The sequence below is a fragment of the Dromiciops gliroides genome, chromosome 4, assembly GCF_019393635.1.
Source record: "Dromiciops gliroides isolate mDroGli1 chromosome 4, mDroGli1.pri, whole genome shotgun sequence".
Taxonomy (NCBI): domain Eukaryota; kingdom Metazoa; phylum Chordata; class Mammalia; order Microbiotheria; family Microbiotheriidae; genus Dromiciops; species Dromiciops gliroides.
Genome location: NC_057864.1, coordinates 167416521 through 167439725, shown reverse-complemented (window position 1 = coordinate 167439725; position 23205 = coordinate 167416521). Strand labels below are relative to the sequence as shown.

General features: G+C 37.2%; 1 protein-coding gene across 1 annotated transcript in view; it reads right to left on the bottom strand.

Annotated features, from left to right (window-relative positions):
* SKA2 (spindle and kinetochore associated complex subunit 2) overlaps positions 1 to 22969 on the bottom strand; it is a 51490-nt gene extending 28521 nt beyond the window's left edge. Inside the window, 2 exon segments of the mRNA XM_043964172.1 lie at positions 22776 to 22852; positions 22855 to 22969. Coding sequence (XP_043820107.1) covers positions 22776 to 22852; positions 22855 to 22969 — 192 coding nt within the window.
* Between the last annotated feature and the right edge of the window lie 236 nt (positions 22970 to 23205).

The window sequence follows — 23205 nt, the reverse complement described above, 5'->3', positions numbered from 1 at the left end:
TACCCTGTTCTGTGTGGTTCCAGACGGGAGAACTAAGAGAAGAGTATTAGTCGTTAAGAGGTAAATTTAGGTTTGATGTAAGGAAAAACTTCTTTGTAATTAGATGAACCCCAAAATAAAGTGGGCTACTTTGGGAAGTAGTAGGCTGCCCCTAATTGGAGCTCATCAGACAAGTGCTAGATTTACCACTTGTCAGATATGTAGTGGGGGAAATAATTTTTCAGACATGGGCTGTACTAGATGGATGGTGAAGGCCCTTCCAACCAATTCATAGATCTTGTGATTCTGTGGCCTTCAACCAAAAGAAAAATACAAGTATTCAACATTCTCTTTAATTTGATTTGTATTAATAAGCTAGCTACGATTCTGGGTTTTTTTCCCTAATCAAGAATGATTGCATCTTCTTTAATCAGTTCTTCAGCCTGGCCACTGTTCTTTCCAAACACTAAAACCCTATAAGCAATATTGCACTACTCACAGCTATGTACACAGCAGAGACAATATCGATAGGGTTCTAGGATCTGGTAGTATCAACAGGAAATGCATTTTTAAATTACACAGTAGGAAACTTAATTTTATAATTGATCAATCATGATGGTCCCCAAACTGATTAATACATAATAATTCAGACTGCTTAGTGGATTGAACTAATGATACTGCCACCGCACTTCATTCAAATATCCCTCTCTGGTATAAATGAGACTCTTGGGAGCTGGATAATTGCCTTGTAAAACAGTGAGATGGCAGTTACTGCTTAATTAACTTTAGTTCTCCATTTTAATAACTATTAGGACCTTTAAAAACCCTCACAGTACATTAAAATAGCTAAAGTAATACCAACAAAACCTCACAATGTGATTTAGGAATGAGTGTGTTTTAGTAAAGCTGGGATAAAAAGCAGCAGTTTATCTTTAGAGAACAAAATTCATTGAAATAATAAATTTAGGGAGCCCCAGAGATTACCTACTTTAAGATTTAGCAACTCTTACCTCTATCTTATGAATTACTTTGGGATAGTAATGAATTTTTGTAAAATATAAAGTAATTATCTTGCAAGTAACAGGATAGTTGAGGAAAATCAGTTAAGAGATCTGTAGATGTTAAGAGTATAATGCATATTTCATAAGCTTATATATTTCATGTCAAGCTTTAAATATACTTAATGTATACAGTACATTGCTTACTAAAATATGTAGTAACTAACTGTGAGAAAAGGTGGTCAGATGGAGAAAATGGGGGCAACATTTGGCTTGCCAGCATTCAACTTGGGAACAAAGAATAGGTATAGCCTAATATCAATCCAACTTAAAAGTAAATTTAAAAAACAAAGGTTGTCTTTTCTTCTAGTGGAACTACTTCCCTCTGCTCTCATCTTCCCTTATTATTGTCTAGAGACTGAAGCTGATGGTCAACCGAAAAAATTGCTCTTGAAGCCCATCATTGGAGGAACTCCCCCCCTTTCTTATTCCCTTTCCCAATGTTAACAATTACTAGAGACTTAGCTGCACTCCTCCTCCCCCAAACCCCAGCCTCTGAGGGGGTCTCTTCTATGTACCATTTTGGAAATGATTCTGCTCCCAAATCTGAACTGTCAGAAAACCTCTTTCCCCTCATCTACCCTTTATTCCCCTCTCTTCCATTACCCTGAAGTCCCTAGCCCAAGTTCCTCTTGGGTTGATAAAGCAGAATAGCAGGAGTTTCCCCTGAAACTTTAGGTTTTGGGGTAAAGGTATGGTAGAGATATGGACTTTTTGGTTACTGGGATTACAAGGAGGGAAGAAAGCTCTCCCCACTTAGAATTTTCTCATGGAAATGAGAGAGCTAGTTCCCTGTTGCTAGAGTTCAGAGCTATACTATGGATTTGACCCTAGAATCACGAATTAGAACTATAAAGGTCATCGTGTTTTTGTTGTTGTTTTTTTTTGGGGGGGCAGGGCAGTGAGGGTTAAGTGACTTGTCCAGAGTCACACAGCTAGTAAATGTCAAGTATCTGAGGCCAGATTTGAACTCAGGTCCTCCTGAATCCAGGGCCGGTACTTATTTATAAAGAGAAAAGTGAGTTTTGGCAACTTACATATTGTCACACAGTACATAGTAAGAGAATTGAAATTAGAATCCAGACCTGTGGACTTTAGTTATGTTCTTTCTACTATATGGGAGTGCAAGTAGAGTTCTGTCTCCTGCCTTGGGCAACTAACTACTCTTTTTAAGAAAAATGCATTTGATATTGATAAATCATACACTTGTTATAGTTTCAATGTAGCTAATTTTGGGGTACATATTACCTACATAATTTCATCTTTTGCCTCTAATAAAATCTATGTCTTTCAAATCTACAAGAGGCATTTTTGTGCTAACCTGAAATGGTAAGCAGTGAAGTACACAGGTGCAGAGGGCTTCTTGCATGCCATTTCAGATAAATGGTATTGCCAAAGTGGAAGTGAGTGGGCAGAGGTTCCTTCCCACTAAAATTTATAGCCAAAGGGAATGAGTTTGTATTTCAAATTCTGTGTTTACACAGGATGTATAAAATTGTAGCTGTTTAGTATATGCACATTAGTCTCTACTTGTCTTTGACAAATGGTTTTCAATTAAGCCTATCTACCTGAGCATCTTCCTGTTTCAAGATCTCCCTCTTCTCACATGATCAAACCTTTTGAAATGTCATATTCCATTTTATCCTGTGTTCCACATGTCAAGAAACTGACAAACCCACTCTTTTTAGTGCTCCCTCCAGAAATTACTTTGTGTACATTTTATATTTATTTACCTGTAGACATGTTGGAAGAGAACTGGATGTGGCGTCAGAGGACCAGGGTTTAACACTACTTTCTATCTGTGGAACCTTAGGCAAGTCACTTTCTAGGTTAGATGGTTTCTAAAAATGTCTCTTTCAGCTCAAAACCCACCACCTTTGGCTCACAATCCCCTCCCCCATTAGAATATAAGTGTTTTCAGTTTGGAACTATGCCCAAAGGGTTATAGAACTGTGCATACCCTTCAACCCAGCAATACCACTACTAGGTCTATATCCCAAAGAGATCAGAAAAAAGGGAAAAGGACCCACATATACAAAAATATTTATGGCTGCTCTATGGGGGCAAATAATTGGAAATTGAGGGGATACCCATCAACTGGGGAATGGCTGGGGAATGGGGAATGAAGTTGTGGTATATGAATGTGATGGAATACTACTGTGCTATAAGAAAAGATGAATGGGCAGATTTCAGAAAAACCTGGAAAGAATTACTTGAACTGATGCTAAGTGAAATGAGCAGAACCAGGCAAACATTGTACATAGTAACAGCAGCATTGTGTAATGATCAACTATGAAGACTTAGCTCTTCTCAGCAATACAGTGATCTGACAATTCCAAGACTTATGATGGAAAATGCTATCCACATCCAGATTAAGAACTACAGAGTCTGAATGCAGATACTATTTTTACATTACTTGTTATTTTTTCTCTTGCGGTTTTCCCCTTTTGTTCTGATTCTTCTTTTATAACATGACTAATATGGAAATATGTATAACACAATTGTATATATATAAAACCTATATCTGATTCCTTGCCATCTTGGGGAGAGGGAGGAAAATTTGGAATTCAAAGTCTTACAAAAATTGATGTTGAAAACAATCTTTACATGTAATTAGAATGTAAAATAAAATACCATCAAGAAAAAAATAATAAAATTTTTAAAACATTTTAAAAACAAACAACAAAATAAGCTTCTTCTTCTTTTTTTTTTTTTTTTGGTGAGGCAATTGGGGTTAAGTGACTTGCCTGGGGTCACACAGCTAGTAAGTGTCAAGCGTCTGAGGCTAGATTTAAACTCAGGTCCTCCTGATTCCAGGGCCAGTGCTCTATCCACTGTGCCACCTAGCTGCCCCCCAAAAATAAGCTTCTTAAGGGAAGGGATTGTTTTTTTGGTTTTCTGTGTTTCTCTAGAGCCTAGAACAGTGTCTGGCACATAGTAGGTAATTCATAAATGTAGTGTGTTTCAAAATAAGTCCTTGGTAATCTCTGGCCAAATTCTTGACTTGGGCAGCCTAAATGCAAACACATCTTATTAGGTCTCAATGTATCTAGATGATATTAGCTGGGTAGTACACATCTTTGTGAACATCTCTGCCTCCATGCCATTCTCACTCAGATTTTATGTATACTTGTATTTAATCACTTATTAATTTCTTTGAGAGATCCATAACAGTTAACACAGAAAAAACACACCCCCAAAACCTTAAATTAGGAGAAGCAACACATTTACATAGCCAACCATATTCCAAAACCAAAGAAAATTATGAGAAGCAGTGTGAATAGTGACTATTTTCCATATATAAATTAGGCTTTAGCACTTCAGGCCATGGATAGATGGAAGGATATTTATCTAAAGAAGTAATATTCATTGAGAATAGCTTTTTAAAACAAGTAAAAAACAAAACTGCTATTCCATACTGGCTCTGGAGGACAAAAATGTTACAAAGCACTTAAGTCAGATGCCTTTTCTTTTTAGAGGACAGTAAGTGTTACTTATCTGCTGGGCTAAGAGGTTTTTTAAAATAGGGAAGCCAAGTGATTGTTTATATCAGGGTTATAAACAGAGATGAAGTGTAGGGCTACATTCCAATGGATTCAACCTCCAAGTAGATTTCAGACTTTCTGAAGTTATTGCTACAGGGTTAAATGCCTTCTGTTGCTCCTTCTCTGAGGTGGCAATAAAGTGCTTAGCAAAAACAAAAAACAAACAAAATTGAAAAGAAATAGCTAAACTGTCTAATTATGAACTGCTTCATCAAAACTGGATTTGTTGTATTTGCCAAAACCTCAAAACTTCAATAAAAACTAAGCATAAATGACAAGTAAAGCGGTGTGCTAGGCACTGAAATAACAAAGGAGTCTTGACTCAGGAGGAAGGGTGTCAAATTTTAACAGTAGGTTAAAGACGGAGAAAACATGGAGTGCTAGATAGAAAGCAGGTCTCAAAGCCAAGAAGACTTAGGTTCAAAACCCATGATGATCCACAGAGGTTGTGTGACCCTGGACAAGATGCTTAAACTCTCAGGAAGGGATTTAATTTTTTCATTCATTAAATTATTTATTGACAATATGCAAGGCCTGGGGGTGAAGGGTTGGCTAAAGGAGTGAGAGATACAAAGATGAGTATGTCATGGTCCCTGCCCTCTAAGAACTTACAATGCAGCAGAGGAGAAAGGTATATACAAATAACTACAATACAAAGCAGTGATGTGTCCTAACAAGAATTGTACTTTAAGGGATAAGATGAAATGTTGATGTGAATAAAAGACGGCATTCTTGTCTAGGTATTGCAATGGACTTAAAATGATGCCATATCCCCAAAGAGATCATGGAAAAGGGAAAAGGACCCACATGTACAAAAATATTTATAGCTGCTCTTTTTGTGGTGGCAAGGAATTGGAAGTTGAGGGGGTGCCCATCAATTGGGGAATGGCTGGACAAGTTGTACTATATGAATGTAATGGAATACTATTGTGCTGTAAGAAATGATGAGCAGGAGGAGTTCAGAGAAACCTGGAGGCTCTTGCATGGGCTGATGATGAGTGAGATGAGCAGAACCAGGAGAATATTGTGCACAGTATCATCAACATTGTGTGTTGATCAACTGTGATAGACTAGTTTCTTCTCACCAATCCAATGGTACAAGAAAGTTCCAAAGGACTCATGATGGAAAAGGCTCTCCAAATCTAGGGAAAAAAAAAAAAAAAGGAATATGGACGCCGATTGGACCATACTATCTCTTTTGTTTTTCTTTTTGGAGGTTTTTCCTTCTTGCTCTGATTCTTCTTGTATAACATGACTAATGCAGAAATATGTTTAATGTTATATATCAGATTACCTGCTGTCTAGGGGAGGGGGGCAGGGAGGGAGAAAAATTTGAAATTGGAAATCTCATCTAAACAAAGGCTAAAAACTTAAATAAATAAATAAACAAATTTTTGAAAAATAGAAAAAAATTATGCCATAGCTTTAGGAAAACTGATATATTTAAAACAAAACAGAACAAAAAACTATGCCAAACTCCTTGAAAATAAATTATGCTTATTGTAGATTCTTCTTGTAGTAGTCCATCTTACAAGGAAGTTATTGCTTTAAAATTTTAAAAATTCTGCCATGTTTGCTGCCCTTATTGTGCGTGGGTTTCAAAATTCAAATGTAGAGAAGGTACCCAGGAATTTGTATAACATAGTTATTTAATGAATATATTGATACAGTATATCAAAATTTACACAGCATAGAAGTTAGGCCTGTTTAGCACTTTCCAAGTCTTGAAACTAAGCATAAAAGCAATGACATGGCTTACTGAAACATGAATCAGAATGGAATTAAGTTGCATAGGACATATATTTTTCCCTAATAATTTACTTCAGGAGAAATTATATGCCTTTTCAACAACATTTAGCAATATTTGTTATATTATCAATATTGCTAAAATGATGGTTCAAATGAAATTGCTTGAAACATTATCAGAATTTTCAGTTCCAAACTCTAAGTTAAAGTTATCATTTCTAATCCCCCCACTTTTAAGCCAAAAGCCTAAATTTCTTATAAGCAAATAATGAAAGGTATAGCTAACCTGATAATGACATGACACCAGATTTAGGTACTAAGTCATAAAGCAAAGCTACAATGGCTTTTCTTGATCTCCATCTCACTACTCCAGCTTTGAGTAGATTCCCCTTCAAAAAACTGCCCAGCTTCCCCAGATAGAATGCCAAGTCCTGATAGGCAAGGACATTCTTGTATTTGTCTATCTAGTACCTAGCACAGTGCCTGGCACATACTAGACACTCAATATTTACAAACTGATAAAATTGCTGGGAAGTATCAAACCTTTCCATCCCTATAGACACTCTCTATTTTTATTTCTATTCTTCTGACCTACTATGAAGAAACTATGCATTACTTAAGTGAGTGTACAAAAAACACATAACCAATCTCCAAATGGTCACCAGAGCAAGGATCTACAGCTGGCTGACCCGTGGGTACATCATTTTCCCCCACTCTCTTCTCTTCTTGTAAATTAATGACACTAAAATTGAAATTACACACAAACTAAAGCAAAAGAAACCGGCAGATTGAAGGAGTGTCTATAATGTATTTTTATCATTGAGTTTCACTTCCAATGAATTGTGCTATTTCTTCTCATTTTATATGTCTCTATAAAATAGGCAATATATGTAATGGCACACATCTTACACATATGTAATCATTCAGATGAGGTCCCTGTAAAGCATGGTTTTTTTTTGTTTTGTTTTGGTTTTTGGTTGGGCAATGAGGGTTAAGTGACTTGCCCAAGGTCACACAGCTAGTAAGTGTCAAGTGTCTGAGGTCACACTTGAACTCAGGTCCTCCTGACTCCAGGGCCAGTGCTCTATCCACTGCGCCACCTAGCTGCCCCCCTAAAGCATGGTTTTAACTCCATATATACCAAAATATTTATAGCAGCATTTTGGGGATAGCAAAGAATAGGAAATAACATATTTACCATCATTTGGGAAATAGCTAAATAAATTATAGTACATGAACATAATGGAATATTACTGTGCTTTAAGAAATGACTAATGTGGGGGCGGCTAGGTGGCACAGTAGATAAAGCACCGGCCCTGGATTCAGGAGTACCTGGGTTCAAATCCGGCCTCAGACACTTGACACTAGCTGTGTGATCCTGGGCAAGTCACTTAACCCCCATTGCCCCGCAAAGCAAAAAAAAAAAAGAAATGACTAATGTAATGAATAGAGAGAACCATGGAAAGACTAACATGAACTGATGCAGAATGAAGTAAACAGAGCAAAGAAAAAATATACACAATGATTGTAGTAATGAAAATGGAAAGAATAACAATCACAAAGTGAATGATGCAGAATTATAAAGCAGGAGATATGAAAAGACACTTCTTCCACCTTTGTAGAAGTAAAAGGTCCACAGCTGTGAAACATTAATATATTTTCAGATTCTTAAAAAAAAATTTTTTTTTTGGTGTATTGATCAGTTTTGTTGATTTTTTCCCCCTCTTCCTCTGGCTTTAAAAAAAGTCTTTGTCATATGAAATGGCTCTTTGGGCAGGGAGAAAGGAAGGGATGCCAGGAAAAACTTAAGACAATGTAAAAACAAAGATAATAATGTATTCTAAATAAATTTTTAAATGTTTAGCATTTACTAACTACATTTTTTACTAGCTACGTTTCAAGATATTTTGACTGTATATGTATATGCATTTGTATAGCCTTAACTATACTGTGAAAATGATATATACCTATAATTTCCCTGAGCCTCAGTTTCTTCATTTGTAAAATAAAGGATTTGTACTAGATGATACCAATGTTTCTTTTCCCTCTAGTTCTGATCACAGGTTTTGTCATGTTAATCACTAACTGTAATATTCTTATATGACACAAATTTGTTAATGAAAATATGCCATAATAAAAGAAAAAAGTATGAAAAGTATGAACACATTAATTATATAGGAATTCTTTCACAATAATATTTTAAACAAATCTAGCTCCTTTTTTTCCATCTCATTTTTATACTAAATAAACACCTATGTCCAACACAGAGGGCTTAAAATTCTTGCTGAATCAGTACCAGTTAATTTCATTTTCTCTCACCAAATACTTGGCCGAAAACTTCAACTGGGGAATTGTAGGGAGAATTTTTAGTTTTAAAAATTTAGATCCTGAATTCAGATTTTGTGAAGAAAATAGAAAAGGCCTTTTCAGTTTACCTACTTCAATAGTGAACTAGGGCTTCCATCTTTTCACATGCAAATTAGGAAAAATAGAATTTGCTAAGATCCTTAAAAATATTTTTAACCCTCCCCCCAAATTGGTGAGTACCTTAGAGCAAAGCTTCTTAAACTGTGGGTTGCAACTGTAATATCTATTTTATATGCCTATATACTTGGGGTCATGTAAAAATTATTGGGTGAAAAAGTAGCAAATGGAAAAAGTTTAAGAAGCCCTACCTTGGAGTAAATAGATGGAACTTGCTATGACAAGAATAAAATCAACATATAAAAAACCTTAAGTTTTATGACAGATCTATAACCACTTATTAAAGGAAAATTTAGAGGTATGTGGGCTATATTCTTATCCATTAAGAATCATGGCATAGGGCAGTTAGGTGGCGCAGTGGATAGAGCACCGGCCCTGGAGTCAGGAGTGCCTGAGTTCAAATCCGGCCTCAGACACTTTACACTTACTAGCTGTGTGACCCTGGGCAAGTCACTTAACCCCCATTGCCTCCCCCCCCAAAAAAGAATCATGGCATGGAAAGCAAAATTCTCATAGAATATCCTTACTGCCATTTTCAGAGAGAATACTAGTGTGAATGGACTTCTGATTTGTTCCTGATTAATATTTCCTATGTTCTTGTGGCACCTCCTTATAAATCCTAAATTACCTAGCCTAACTTTGCAAAGCAATCTTTTAAATGTTTTTGTTTTTTTTTATGAAAAGGAAAAAAAAAAACTTGAATAATCAATAATCATCCCCAAAGAATTAAGGAATAAGGCAAAATAACTTTTTGTTTGCTAAACAAAGTATTTGAGGTACATTAGCCAAACTGGTCTCTCCATGCATTAGAGATTATTTCAACATTTTAAAAAATATGGGATAGCAGAAAGAACATTTACCTAGCAAACAGAACCTGGATTCTAGTCCTAGCTTTACCTTGAGCAAGGCATTTTATCTCTCTGGACCCGTTTCCTTTGTTCCCCTTCTAGTTCTAACCTTCCATGGAATGTATATAGTAAGTGTAGATTTAACTACCAAACATAGGAGACAGATATTTTATAACATAACCTTTCCCACTTCTATTTTCGGAACATTGGCTCCATCCTAAAGAGAATAAACTAGGTGAGCTCTTGCCTGTGTAAATGAACAAAGAATAGTCACCTTTTTTGCCCTTTTAATTAATCTAGGCAATTTCTCCAAGAGTAACACAAAGAATACACTCCTACATGAAACAAATCATAGCCCCTACAGAGGTGAAATCTACTCTTTCCTAAAACTTCCCTTCTTTTCCTTTCCCTTCGTTCCCCTCCTCTCCATATAACATCGTATCTCTAGGGTATGGTCAAAAATGGCTGGCTTTCCCTAGTTTTCTGAGTCTGGTTTCAAGATGAAGTGAGTGGGGCAGCTAGGTAGCACAGTGGATAAAGCACTGGATCTGGATTCAGGAGGACCTGAGTTCAAATCCAGCCTCAGACACTTGACACTTACTAGCTGTGTGACCCCAGACAAGTCACTTAACCCTCAATGCCCTGCCAAAAATAAAAATTTAATTTAATTTTTAAAAGATAATATGAAGTGAGATACAGAGGGGTAACACTAAGGCCTTTCTTCCCAAACCAGAGATGCCTCGTATCCTTAGGCTATGATGTAACCTTTTACCTGAGGACATTAAAAACCTTGTGCAACTCCATAAGCATTTTGGAGGCAACAAGACTAAGCAAGTGGCCCCTTGGTGTTTATCTTCAGACTATCCTTGTAAGGGACCAAAGAAATATATATTACATTTGCAAGAGAAATTCATTTCACAGAAGAAAATAAATTGAGGCTTTTTTCCCAAGGTTAAAATCCATTCCAAGATACAACTCCACCCACTGCTCCAATTAGACCATTCGTGAATGGTGAGAAATAAGTCAAAGAAAAGGAATGCGGCTACACTTGAGGCCAAGGGGGGGGGGGGTTCAGGAAGGGAACAGTATATTTTGGCATTAGAAGTGAAATGGTTTTTCGATGAGCTATTATCATCCTCATTCCCTACAAATGATGTCCTTGGATCCATGCCCAAGATCTCTGGTATCTTTTAAAGCAGTTTTTAAATGTTATGTAAACTCGTCCATTAGAATCCATGCCATGAATGTTTCTGCTGTATTTCTCAGGTTTAGATATAAAATATTCATAATCTTCCTTCAAAAATAAAAGCATCAACAAAAAAAAATGGTACTGTAGTATCATATAAGCAAATATGACATAAAAATGTTTTAAGAAATTTCCAGTCAAAGAACTCCTATACAACATTGTATTTTTAAATAACAAAACTCAGTTTGAAATCAGTGTTTCATATTGTTTCAGTAGGAAAGAAAAACTTAATGTGAAAAAGCCTATACAAAATATTTTTTAAAAGATAGCTGACTTAGACATAAAATTCTATGTTAACAAATCAACACTAACAAAAGTCAAATTAACAAGATCTATTCAAGCAACGATCTTATTTTACTTAAAGTCTGACAAAGAGCTTAACAATACAAAAGTATCCTACTGATTATTCCAGTAAAACTTTAATTATTAAGAACTTTCAGTTAAATAAGAAGCTACCCACATACCCTGCTTCTGTGAGGAAGCAAATAACACGAAAATAAGCTGGTATCAGCAATTTATTTTAAATACAGATAAATTTTTAGGATATGGTCTGGCATCACTACAGTCATTTCAGTTTTTCTACATCACACACAATGAGATGAGGCTTATTTTATCATATACTTAAAAGCAAGCTATATGTAATAGATTCAGTTTCGTGTACAACTATATGTTCTTTACATGTGAAAGTGCTCATCTTTTTTAGTGTTTAAGTTAATAAAACATTTTAAAATAATTTTTTAAATGTTTATTAAAAGACCAAGGAAGGCACTGTAATATCTTGAATCATAAAAGTAAAAATTACATTCAACATGCTAAGCCTGTTAAGGGATGAAAGTATAATAATAGTTAACCAACAGTCAATAAACATGCCATGTGCCAGGAAGTGCTAAGTGCTGCGGATACAAATAAGATAAAGTCTCTGCCTTCAAGGAGCTTACAATTTAATGAGGGAAATTGTTATTGATGTCCAGTCATGTCAGACTCTTCCTGGCCCTATTTGGGGTATTCTTGACAAAGATACAGCAGTGGGGGAGGGGAAGTGTGAGAAAGCACACAAAAAAAGAAGCTAAAAAGGAAGGTAGGAGGTGGGAGAGGGTTAAGGAGCTAAATAAGTACAAAATGAGGGCAGCCATGTGGGAAATGAGATGCCTCAGGAGATGTCAGTTCTATTCCCTTCCTTAAATGCAGTTCAGGACTCTACTATCCAATTAGAGGGACCAAGAGTATTGATCTTACAAGATGAGAATTCTCAATGAGGAGTTGCAAATTACACAATGAGAATGTATACTAATATTAGAAAACATTTTCATTTACAAAAACCGAAACAAAAGTTTCTAGTGAGCCCTGATTTAACAATAAAATTAGGGAACCAGAATATTTGTAAGTTGGAATGTGGTTGGAATACCATTAAGTTGTTAAAGGAGATAGATATTGATAGGTAAAAGATAAGGTTACTATTTGAGAGAAAAGTACCAATTAAGAATTCTTCTGGGGGCAGCAAGGTGTCCCAGTGGATAAAGCACAGGCCCTGGATTCAGGAAGACTTGAATTCAAATTTGGCCTCAGACACTTGACACTTACTAGCTGTGTGACCCTGGGCAAGTCACTTAACCCTCATTGCCCCGAGGGGGGGAAAAAAAAAAGAATTCTTCTATAAGAGTCTGTTAATAAAAGTCTGCTTACAAAATAAATATTCATTCTTAAAACTAATGAAAAAAGAAGTATGAATTCAGTAACAACTATGAAAGATTGTCAGTTTTATAACTGAATATGAATAACCATGCTTATTTAGCAATTTACAGGTATTACTCATGCCAGTGCATTGTGTTTAAATGGAGAGGTATGTGATAGAGTGGAAAGAACACAAGCCCTGAAGTCATATTGCTTTTTGGTTCAATTCCCTTATTTACTGTTTAACCTGGGGGAGTCAAATAACATTTCTAAGTCTCAGTCTTCTCACCTATAAAATGGGATGTGCTAACCACCTCAGATGGCTATGAGGAAAGTACCCCGTAAACTAAAAAATAGGAACTATGGAATGATAAAACTATGTCAAAGACCTGCAATTTCTTTTCTGAAACACCAAAGCAAATCCCAACCTTTGACTTGATAGCTAAATCTTAGAACTGCCCAAAGTATGGTACAATGGAAAGAGCACTGGCTCTGAAGTGAGAGGCCCTGGGTTCAAATCTCATCTCTGGGGTATTACTTACCTTTGTGATCTAAATTATTCTGAAGCCTTTCTGGGCCTCAAGTTTCCTCATCTGTATAAGGAGGGTTTGGATTAGATGTCCTCTGAGGTCCCTACCAGATCTAAAGCTATAATGCCAGGTGACTTGCCCAGGGTCTCCTGGAAGATTTGAGCCAACAATATTCATTATACCTCAGTGTGTTGGGAAAATGGTAATGATAAAAATTAAAAGGGATCAATGGTAAATGCAGCAGTATTTTAATGTTGTCCTATGAATACCATGGCATTCCCCAGTTCAGGCAGCTGCAGTGCTTCCACTTCTCTCCAGAATAAAATACAAATGTCTTTACTGGGCATTGAAGGCTAAAAGAATCGGACACCAGTCTACTTTCCCAGATTCAATGCTTTCTTACCATACACTCTTCATTCTAGCCAAAATGGCTTATTTGTTCTTCTTACAGGCAGGGTGTCACATCAGTGATTTTACCTAGGATGTACTCAACTTCTTAGAAACCTTAGCTTCCTCCAAGGCTCTGCTAAAGTGCTAACTCCTTCAAAAGCCTAATCTGGATTCCTACACTTGTTTGTTCCCTCCAGAAGTCTGGGAACTTACTTTGCATATTTACTTTTTTAGTTACTTACTCATCTGTGCTCCTGCGGTTACCCCAAAATAAACCAAGCTGGAGGCCTGTCACTATTTCACTTTTGTAATTCTATAACCATAGCCTAGCATATGGTCCAATGCTTGTTGAATAAGATTTGCTATCCTTAAATTTATTCTTGAATAGTATAAGACTGAAGGTAATGACTTCATTTTAAAGTTTTCTATTCTAATAGTACTGAACAGAGGGTTGGAACCAGGAAGACCTGGGTTCAAATCCTGCCTCTACATGTACTATAGTCAAATCAGACTAATGTGAGCCACACAGTGGCTCATGAAACAAAGATTGTATAATTTTTTTGCAGAAATGCATGAAAGGTTTTCACATTGGGTGCTACATTAATGAAATCATGCCAAAATATGTTTTTATAAAATTCTATCACGGGGGCAGCTAGGTGACACTTACTAGCTGTGTGACCCTGGGCAAGTCACTTAACCCCCATTGCCCCGCAAAAAAAAAAAAAAAAAATTCTATCACAATAGACTGTGAATTTAACAATATTCCTAAACACTATTGGGATTTGCTATGGCTGTGTAGTTCACATTCATTTTCTAAATTAATCCAAAAAGAATACAGAAAACCTGGAAAGATTTCTATGAACTGATACAAAGTGAAGTGAGCAGAATCAGGAGAACATTGTACACAGTAACAGCAATATTTTAAGGATGATCAGCTGTGAATAACCTAGCTATTCTCAGCAATTCAATTATCCAAGATGATTCCAAAGGACTCGTGATGAAAAATTCATCCAACTTCAGAGAAAGAACTGATAGAGTATAAATGCAAATCAAAGCATACTATTTTTCACTTTCTGTATTTTGTTCATGTATTTTCCCCCTTTGGATCTGTGTCTTTTTTTCACAACATGATTACTATGGTAGTATGTTTTGCATAATTGAACATGAACAACCTGTATCAAATTGCTTACTCTCTCAGGGAGGGGGAATGTAAGAAAGAGAGAGAAAAAATTTGGAAGTCAAAAAATTTTAAAATGAATGTTAAAAATTGTCTTTATGGGGGCAGCTAGGTGGCCCAGTGGATAAAGCACTGGCCTTGGATTTAAGAGGACCTGAGTTCAAATCCAGTCTCAGACACTTGACACTTAACTAGATGTGTGACCTTGGGCAAGTCACTTAACCCTCACTGCACTGCAAAAACAAACAAAAAAATTGTCTTTACATTGTAAGTGGGGAAAAAATGAATTTTTTTTAAAGCGGGAAAAAAAAAGAAAACTGAATGTAAGCTAAAAAGTATTCCTCAACCCTTACAACTCATTATTTTAGTTTATGGATAACATCATGTGTAATCTCCTTTGTTGGACTCATAAGCAGAAATATGCCAATTTCCTTTACTAATGGCATACCTAAACTTGGAATAGTGCCAAAGAGCTCAAATGGACATAACAGGGACTTTTTTTGCCTTGCGGAAACTAAAATAGTCCTGACTTGAATTATAACATGTAAGTGCCTCCCTGAGGGAAACTCTTCTGCCTTTTTTCAAAATTATCAATGTTCTCAATATGCCTAAAGGTCTAAGTACTACACAGTAATTAGTTAAGTAGAATTATAATGAACCAAGTCAGAAATTACTTCATATATGCTTCACTAATGGCTTTCTATTGAAATGTCTCGATACTTTGATAATTGATTTAAAAATATTTAAAAGCTAAAGTTAGTAAAGTGAGGAATATTCATCAACTGAATAAATTCTATCCTTCCTAAGGCTTCCAGGATCAAGAATTTGATGATTTAGTTTAAATTGCTATTTTCATCTGAAGTCTGTTAGAATATCAAACTAGTTTTAGTGAGAGAATTTTAAAGGGACAAACTACGCTGATGTTTTACAAAGTGCTTCCAAGATTGATGGTTGTATTTTTTTTAAAAAGATATTCTTTTGATATGCTAAAAGGTGCTGGTTAGAATAACCAGGGTTAAATGAACTGTAAGACTTGTCAATACCAAAGCAATCCAACAAAATTTGTTGATCATTGAGGCAATTACTGGAGTTCACAGACTTTAATTTGTATATAAACACTAATAAATGTAATATTATTACTTAAAAGTATACTACTTGGGGGCAGCTAGGTGGCGCAGTGGATAGAGCACCAGCCCTGGAGTCAGGAGGACCTGGGTTCAAATCCGGCCTTAGACACTTAACACTTACTAGCTGTGTGACCCTGGGCAAGTCACTTAACCCCACAATTGCCTCACTAAAAAAAAAAAAAGTATACTACTTAAAATGAGGTTAACTCATATTTTGTTTGTTGTAAGTAACACAAAATAAAGATTTTTCTCTATCCATCTTGGAATCTTTAATGAATGTGAATACTTCAAAGAAGAGACTGATTTAGAATAATAGCTTTTCACAGGCTGAAAAAGAAAGGTTTATAATGAACACAGAAAACAATTCATCTCAGAAAAATATCCAACCAGTAGTTATCTAAAATCAAATTTCAAAACTTGTTTGAATAGGGATTAAGATTATGGTGCAATGTTCATAATAATGAAATGATAAAATACATTTATGGAAGCAAAATAAAGTCTTTTTACAATATACCAGTTTTTAGGAAGGTGACACTCTATAGACTTACAAATTAAGGCCACCTTTACCTTTTACTGCTATTGAGACAATGTGTCTTAATAAATTAGCATTTTTGTTGGTTTTTAAAACAAATAAGTTTTGTACAGAATTAATCCACACAAACATGGCTTTCTTTGAGAAAGTTACATTAATTTAGCCAGACTATAGCTTTAGATGTAGAAGCATTCTTTCCAAAGTTACATTTATAAATACATAAGACAGTTTTAAATTTAATATTTTAAAATTATACTTTGTTTAAATTTTTTACTACTTAAAGCAATATCACAAATCTCAGTAACATAAAATTATAATTTCATCCATCACAAATGTCTTTCCAGTACAATTAAGAAATATATAAATTAAGTGAAAAATTACCCACAAGTTTTGAAGGAATCATTAGTCATAAGGCAAGAATCAAAACATTGCTGTGTATTCTGCTTTCAGATGCTTTGACAATACTATTGCACTGCTAGCTGTAAAGTACAGTAGTGCAATAAAGTCAGAGCATTCGTTAGCAGTATTATCACAAGAAATATTACAGAAAGAACAAGGAGCACCCGTTGAGGTTTTTAAGGTATATAACATTTACAGTAAGATTGCCATTTTTGACATGAGAAACCCCAAAATATCATTACCATGACAGCCCAAACAAAAAAATCTTCACCTCAATCTGGATAAAAATTAGACTCAAATGCCAACTTAGTTATGCAATGATTTGTCCACTCTTAATAATGTCCTATCAGAAGCACCGTTTTAGAGTGGAATTTAAAAAAAAAGTCATAAGGTATCAAAGTACACATGGTAACTACCACTAATGGAAATTGTAAAAAAAAATTTCAGTTCTGTTAGGATGTAAATTATTGTGACCGAATGCTGCAAAAAGCAACCCAACCTGACTTTTTGCTATGTATTTACTATGCAATGAGTTTCCTTTTTAAAAATTAAGAGCCAAATGCATAGTTAAGACAACTAGGATGCATAGTTTCTTCATATTCAGCCTACCTTTCCAGTACATTGTACTTATCATTTCACCTCTTTCTGTCTTAAGAGTCTGGTGAGAGTAATTAATATCAATCTTGTCCCTTTGCTGTAAGCAACAAAGTAAGTAAGTTTCCTTGGCATTTAGTGAGTCAAACATGTATTAAAGAGTAACCAGTATCACTACTCTAGTGAATTGCACGTTTCTGTCTTTAAATAAATTTTAATAAGTTTAAACATTTTAAACGTCTTTCTCCTTGCCATTCCTGCCACATTCACCCCAGTTTTAATAATAGGAAAGCATTTTCATTTCCCACAAACTCAAGTAACAAAATAATGGGCACGAGACAACCCTGGTTTCAAGTAACTGTCATCTACTTTCTTTGTTTAAGGTTAACTAACCCAATTGGAAAGCTGAAGAATCCATTCAAAAGGCAGCTGTGGGAGCCCAGAAATGTGACCGGTATCACTGGCCAATGCCCTTTTAACATTGCACTGCTTCTTGTGCAGGATCACTAGTAGTACAACATAAAAAGGGCACTAGACAAATACCACTCAATCAATAAGATGTCCAATCATACTAAAGAAAAAACAGATTAAGGAAACATCAAATATTACTATGCAATAAGCACTAGCTCATCCTTCCTGCTACTTATTTCAAATCATAAAACATTTTTGAAATCATAATCAATGGAGCTAAATTTTGCTCAACCTCCCCTTTATGGCATGTCCATCTATGTGTAGAATAAAGTCTACTCAGTAGAAAGGAAATTACCTGCATTTAATATGGTTAAATAAGTGATAAAATGGTTCACAACTGCATCAGAACTGGGCAGTTTCTTTAAATCTTGTGGTACATAAAACAATGTTAACACCAATATTACAAATGTTAACATCCATTAGTTTTATTATCAATTAGGAAGATCAGGTCACTTGGCTATCCAACTCTATAGCAGAGCCTTTCTTCCCAGAGATAATACCATACCATGAATACTAAGCATTTTCTTTTCATAGTGTCAATTAAACTATTTTTATAGTAATGTGAAGTAAAAATTCCAGAGTTTTTTTATATGAAAGCATGATTTATTTTTATCATAGGAACTAAAACATTTAAAACTCATGATGTTTTTCAAGATTCATACTCAAAACCACTGGAAAAAAAAAAGATTTTTTAGTAAGTTATATTATTTGATCAATGAAAAAGAAATACAAAATACTGAAAGACTTGATAGCAAGGATACATCATGATTCCACAGAATTCCAAATCTGATTTCTCAGATTCTACAACTCAATTTAAAAATACATTTTTTCAAGTAATTTAAGGAGGGAAAAATAAAATAAAATATTATCTTCTTTCCCTTTTCAATAAATAAAAAACTACCCACTACCCAATCTTACCCTCATAAAGGATACTTCCCTAGATAATAAAATCTGTTCTATCCACATACTTAAGACCCTTTACTCTAATTTAGAGTAAAAAAGGATTAAGACTTGTTTCTAAACTAAACCAGCGGCTACTGAAAATGCGTTACTTGTAACATCTAGCAACAAAAATTGGGACATAGTTTTAATATTTATGTTTGTTGTCAGTATTATTAGATAACCTAAAAATACTCATTACATGGCATACCTCTTGGAAGAGAAGAATTTACTAACCTTAAAATAAAGTGTTATTCAATAAACAAACATTTATTAAGTGCTTACTATGTACCAGGGATCCGAAGAAAAGCAAAAATATTATATCTGCCCTCATGGAGCTCTTAAAATAATAATACCAAAAAAGTTTGATATTATGTTTGAAGAGTATGTTAAGTACCGCCTTAAACACATCTATCCCCAAAACCTGGGTGAGATAAATTTATTTTAAGAATGTTACAGAATGAAATTAGAAAACATGCAGACACCACACATTGGAAATTACACAATTTGTAAAATGTAAGAAAACATTATGCATTTATAAAAAATAAAATAATATTATGGCTTAGCAGTTAAATTTCAGGACCTATTTGATTTTTTAAGGCAGCTGGTTTTACTAACTACACTGTTGGGTTAAAAAGAATTTTAATTGTTATCAGTATACCTCAAGTTTGACTGCTTCTGAGTGTGTTTATCCCAGAAATTGTAAAGTTTAAACATTACAGAATGCTTAGGAACTAAAAATCATGCGGGGAAAAAAAGGTTTAGCACAGAAAACAACATTCACATTTATAGATGGCAAGAATTTAAACTTAAGCAGTATAATTAAGTCATACCCTCAACTTAAACTGAGACAAGTGACTTTTTCCCCTCATAAATGTTTGTTCTCCTAATGAAAATGCCTATCAGTTTAACAGCTGGCAGGATTTGCTAAAGATATCCTTGAAATAGTACAGAAGTGAGGTGACTGATGAATATTAACAGAATTGGCTTACCAAAACTTTTCTATTTAAAAATTTACGAAGTGGCTGCTAGGGTGAATTGTCATGGTTTGGGGCTCTTTTTAACTATGGCAAATTCTTTAACAATTCATACATTTAGTAGAAGAGGAACTGGGATGGGAAAGACTAAACAAACAAGTCTGTGCTAGCTAAACCAAAAGTTGCATGGTTGTGAAGCCTCAGATGCCTCACCTATAATGATTCTTCTGCAACAATAAGAATTTATATCTGTAGAGTCCTTCATAAATATCCCTCAAAATGCAGAAATGATTCCACTTTTCAACACACAAAAACCACCATTATTTCTAAAAACAATTACATAAGATACATTTTCAACTTTTTGACTGCAAGAAAATAATTTCACTGACCTAAAAATAAACTTAATTTTAATGGAAAGGACAAAAAACCAGAAGGCTTACAGAATGCCTGATTGGAAATCAACCCACTGCCCTATACAGAACCAAGGAAAGTGGAAGTCCTTCATGAATACACAAAGGATGAGAAACATATCTTTCTGGAATATAAACAACTTTAAAAAGTGATAGCTTAGGAAGAAGGATCACAATTACACTAAGATGGAAGTAAAAATCAACAGGCGCCTTAAAAAAAACCTAACAAAACAACAAAATGTAGAATAGAAACTATTGGCCCCCCAAAAAAGGCTGGATTTTTTTTTCCTGTGCCAAATTGCTACTTTACCCTATAAAGTGAAGTACCAACACAGGGAAACTGGAATCAGCAGTTTCAACACTTCGGTCCACATCATACATATTCATTCGCAAGGCTTTCCACTACTTAATCTCTTTTCTTATCTCGTGCTTGGAGCTCACACACATCAATCCAAGCATCCACTCCTTTCCCTCATTCCCTTTTTTCATTTCCAACTCCTCACATTCTTCGAAACCACACCCTAAATTTAGAATAGTCTAATTCTCTCCCATCTGCCAGATTACTTTCCTTTCTATAGTTTCTCAAAATGCATACAAAGGAATCGTTTTCTGCTCTGCCCAAGGCCTCAATTCTAACAACCTAATCTCAGTCACGGACAAAACCCCGGGATTCCCCAGCAATCCTGTCCTTCATCTTTGGGTTTTACCTGTTTTAAAGTTGACTCAATTCACACTCAAAGACCTACAACGGGCACGACTCTATGTTAAGTGTTGCCATGAGTACCTCAACTATGCTACAATACTTGGCGATCAACACTAGTGTTTTCTAAAAGCTAGGTAACATTACATTGTTATTAATTGGGAACTGAAAAAAAGTATCCATTAGCTGATAGAGCTTTGGTGTGGCAAAGTAAAACTGCTGTTCCGTTTCAAAAAGAAGCTACTGGGGGGGGGGGGGGGAATCATAAGCCCCACAAAACTTGGCTGCATTTTAAAAATACAGTATATATCTGATAAAGCTGATCTAATTCTCATTATTACTATTTTTCAAAGTTTGAGAAACAAGGGAAGGACAATAACTCACTGACCAGTTTTCTAATTATTTGATACAGTAGCTATTCAAAATTAACTACTCGGTCAGTGAACGTTGTAGAAAAACTGCATGAGATTGAGGACTAAAAGTTAAAACATTTGGCGCCACTACACCTCCCACCTTAATCAAAGTCTTATATTAAATACCTTTCTAACGCTCTAAGCGGGCAGCAAAGGGAATGGGAGAGAAGGGAGGGAGGGGGCGGAGAGCGGGGTGCTGCTCCTCCCTGGATCCCCCCTGGCTCGTGCCAATCAAGGCGTCAAAATGAAGCCTGGGCAGCTTGCTCGGAGGGGGCAGGCAGCGCATGCACCCAAGCTGCCGAAGCAGCAGCACGGCGAGGCGAGACGAGGCGAGGCGAGGCGAGGCGAGGCGAGGCATGGCGGTCGGTGGGGAAGGAAGGTCGTCTCTCCCGAGAAGCTCCGGATGGAGAGGGGAAGCAAGCGAGGGGGAGGGGAGTTCAAGCCTGGGATCCCCTCCCTCAATGCATGGCGCGCCCCCCGCCCCACAGGGAAGTCAGCCTAAGAATGAAGACGGGGACCGTGGGGGAGGGGAAGGAGAAGGGAACAAGGAAATGGGGGGAGGGGGCGGGGAGAGGGGTGGGAGGGAGAAGGAGGAAAGAAAGGGAGGGCTCCCTGAAAGAAAGGGAGGAAGGGAGGGAAGGAAGAAAGAAAGGGCCCTTAGCTTGGCCCCCTCCAGTCCGCCTCGGCGACCTCTCCCTCCGCCCCAAAGTCACCCCTCTCCTGGGCGGGAGTTGCTTCCAATCCAGTCCCTCCCTCCCACTCCTGGTGATGAATGAAACCGACCTACGGGGAGCAAATGGTACGACCCGCTCCCCACCCCCAACCCTCACCCAGCCACGGCCCGGGCGGGGGGGGAAGGAGAGTGCCGTCCGCTTCCCGCCGTTCCGCTCACGCCTCCCTCAGTCCCTCCTCCCCACGCGGGGTGGGATTCGCGAGCAGATCCACGAACTCTCCTCCCGCCCCACCCCCTCCGCCCCCTCCAGGGGGTGTGTGTGAACTGGGCAAGCGGAACAGCCACGTTGGAAATTAATTGGCCCACCGGAGCCCCTCTGCAGGAGGGTAAATGGTTCAACCCGAAAGACATTCCGTGCCTCCGGACCCCGATTCTTCCCACAGCACCTCCCCCCCCAGCATGTGAATGGACCAACCCCGCCCCTTCTCCAGGCACACGGCGACCGATCCATTCACGCCTTCTAGGGGGAAACCCGGGACCCGGGCTGCACCACCTGCCCCCTCCGGGAGGGGAGGGAACGCTCGGGCTACACCATTCATGCACCCCACCTAGGGAGATGGAATTCCATGGCCCCGAATCCTCAGCATCTCCCGCCATTTCCCTCCCGTGTTCCCCGGATGTAACTCGTTCCCCGCGGCGGTTAAACGGGCCCAGGCGGTGGCGACTCCCTTCAGCGAGAGAGGAAGGTGGGAAAATCAAGTATCGGTGCAGCCCGAGTCGCCCAGAGTTCCCAGAGACTCTATCGTGCTTTCTCCTCCTCCTAGTGAGAGGAGTGCACAAGTCTGTTTCCTTCGTTTTGCACTCACCATCACTTCCAGCTTAGTGACCGCCGCCTCCATGTTGAATAGTTGACATTCCTCAGGCGGCGGCGGCGGCGTCGGCGGCGACAGTGGTTAAGCCCTGGAACCCAAACGATGCTAGCACGGAGCGTCCCCATTGGACAGCTGTCACTCAATGCGGCGCATCTATTGGCTTTCTCGCTTCTCCGCCGCCCGCCCATTGGAGCCTGGGTCCCTACCTTCAGAATGAAACAGGCCCTCCTGTTGGGTAAAGACACAAAACGCCGCATAACGATTGGACCCATTCTGTATTTTTTTCTATTGGTTGCTCTTACTCTCTACTTTCAATTTTATTGCAGAGTTTCTGCAGAATCAAGCTTCTGAGTGGTAGACTCAGAAGAAACTTCAACCAATCAAACAAGAGCTTCTATAAACCGCTTTGTGAAAGTGGGGACAC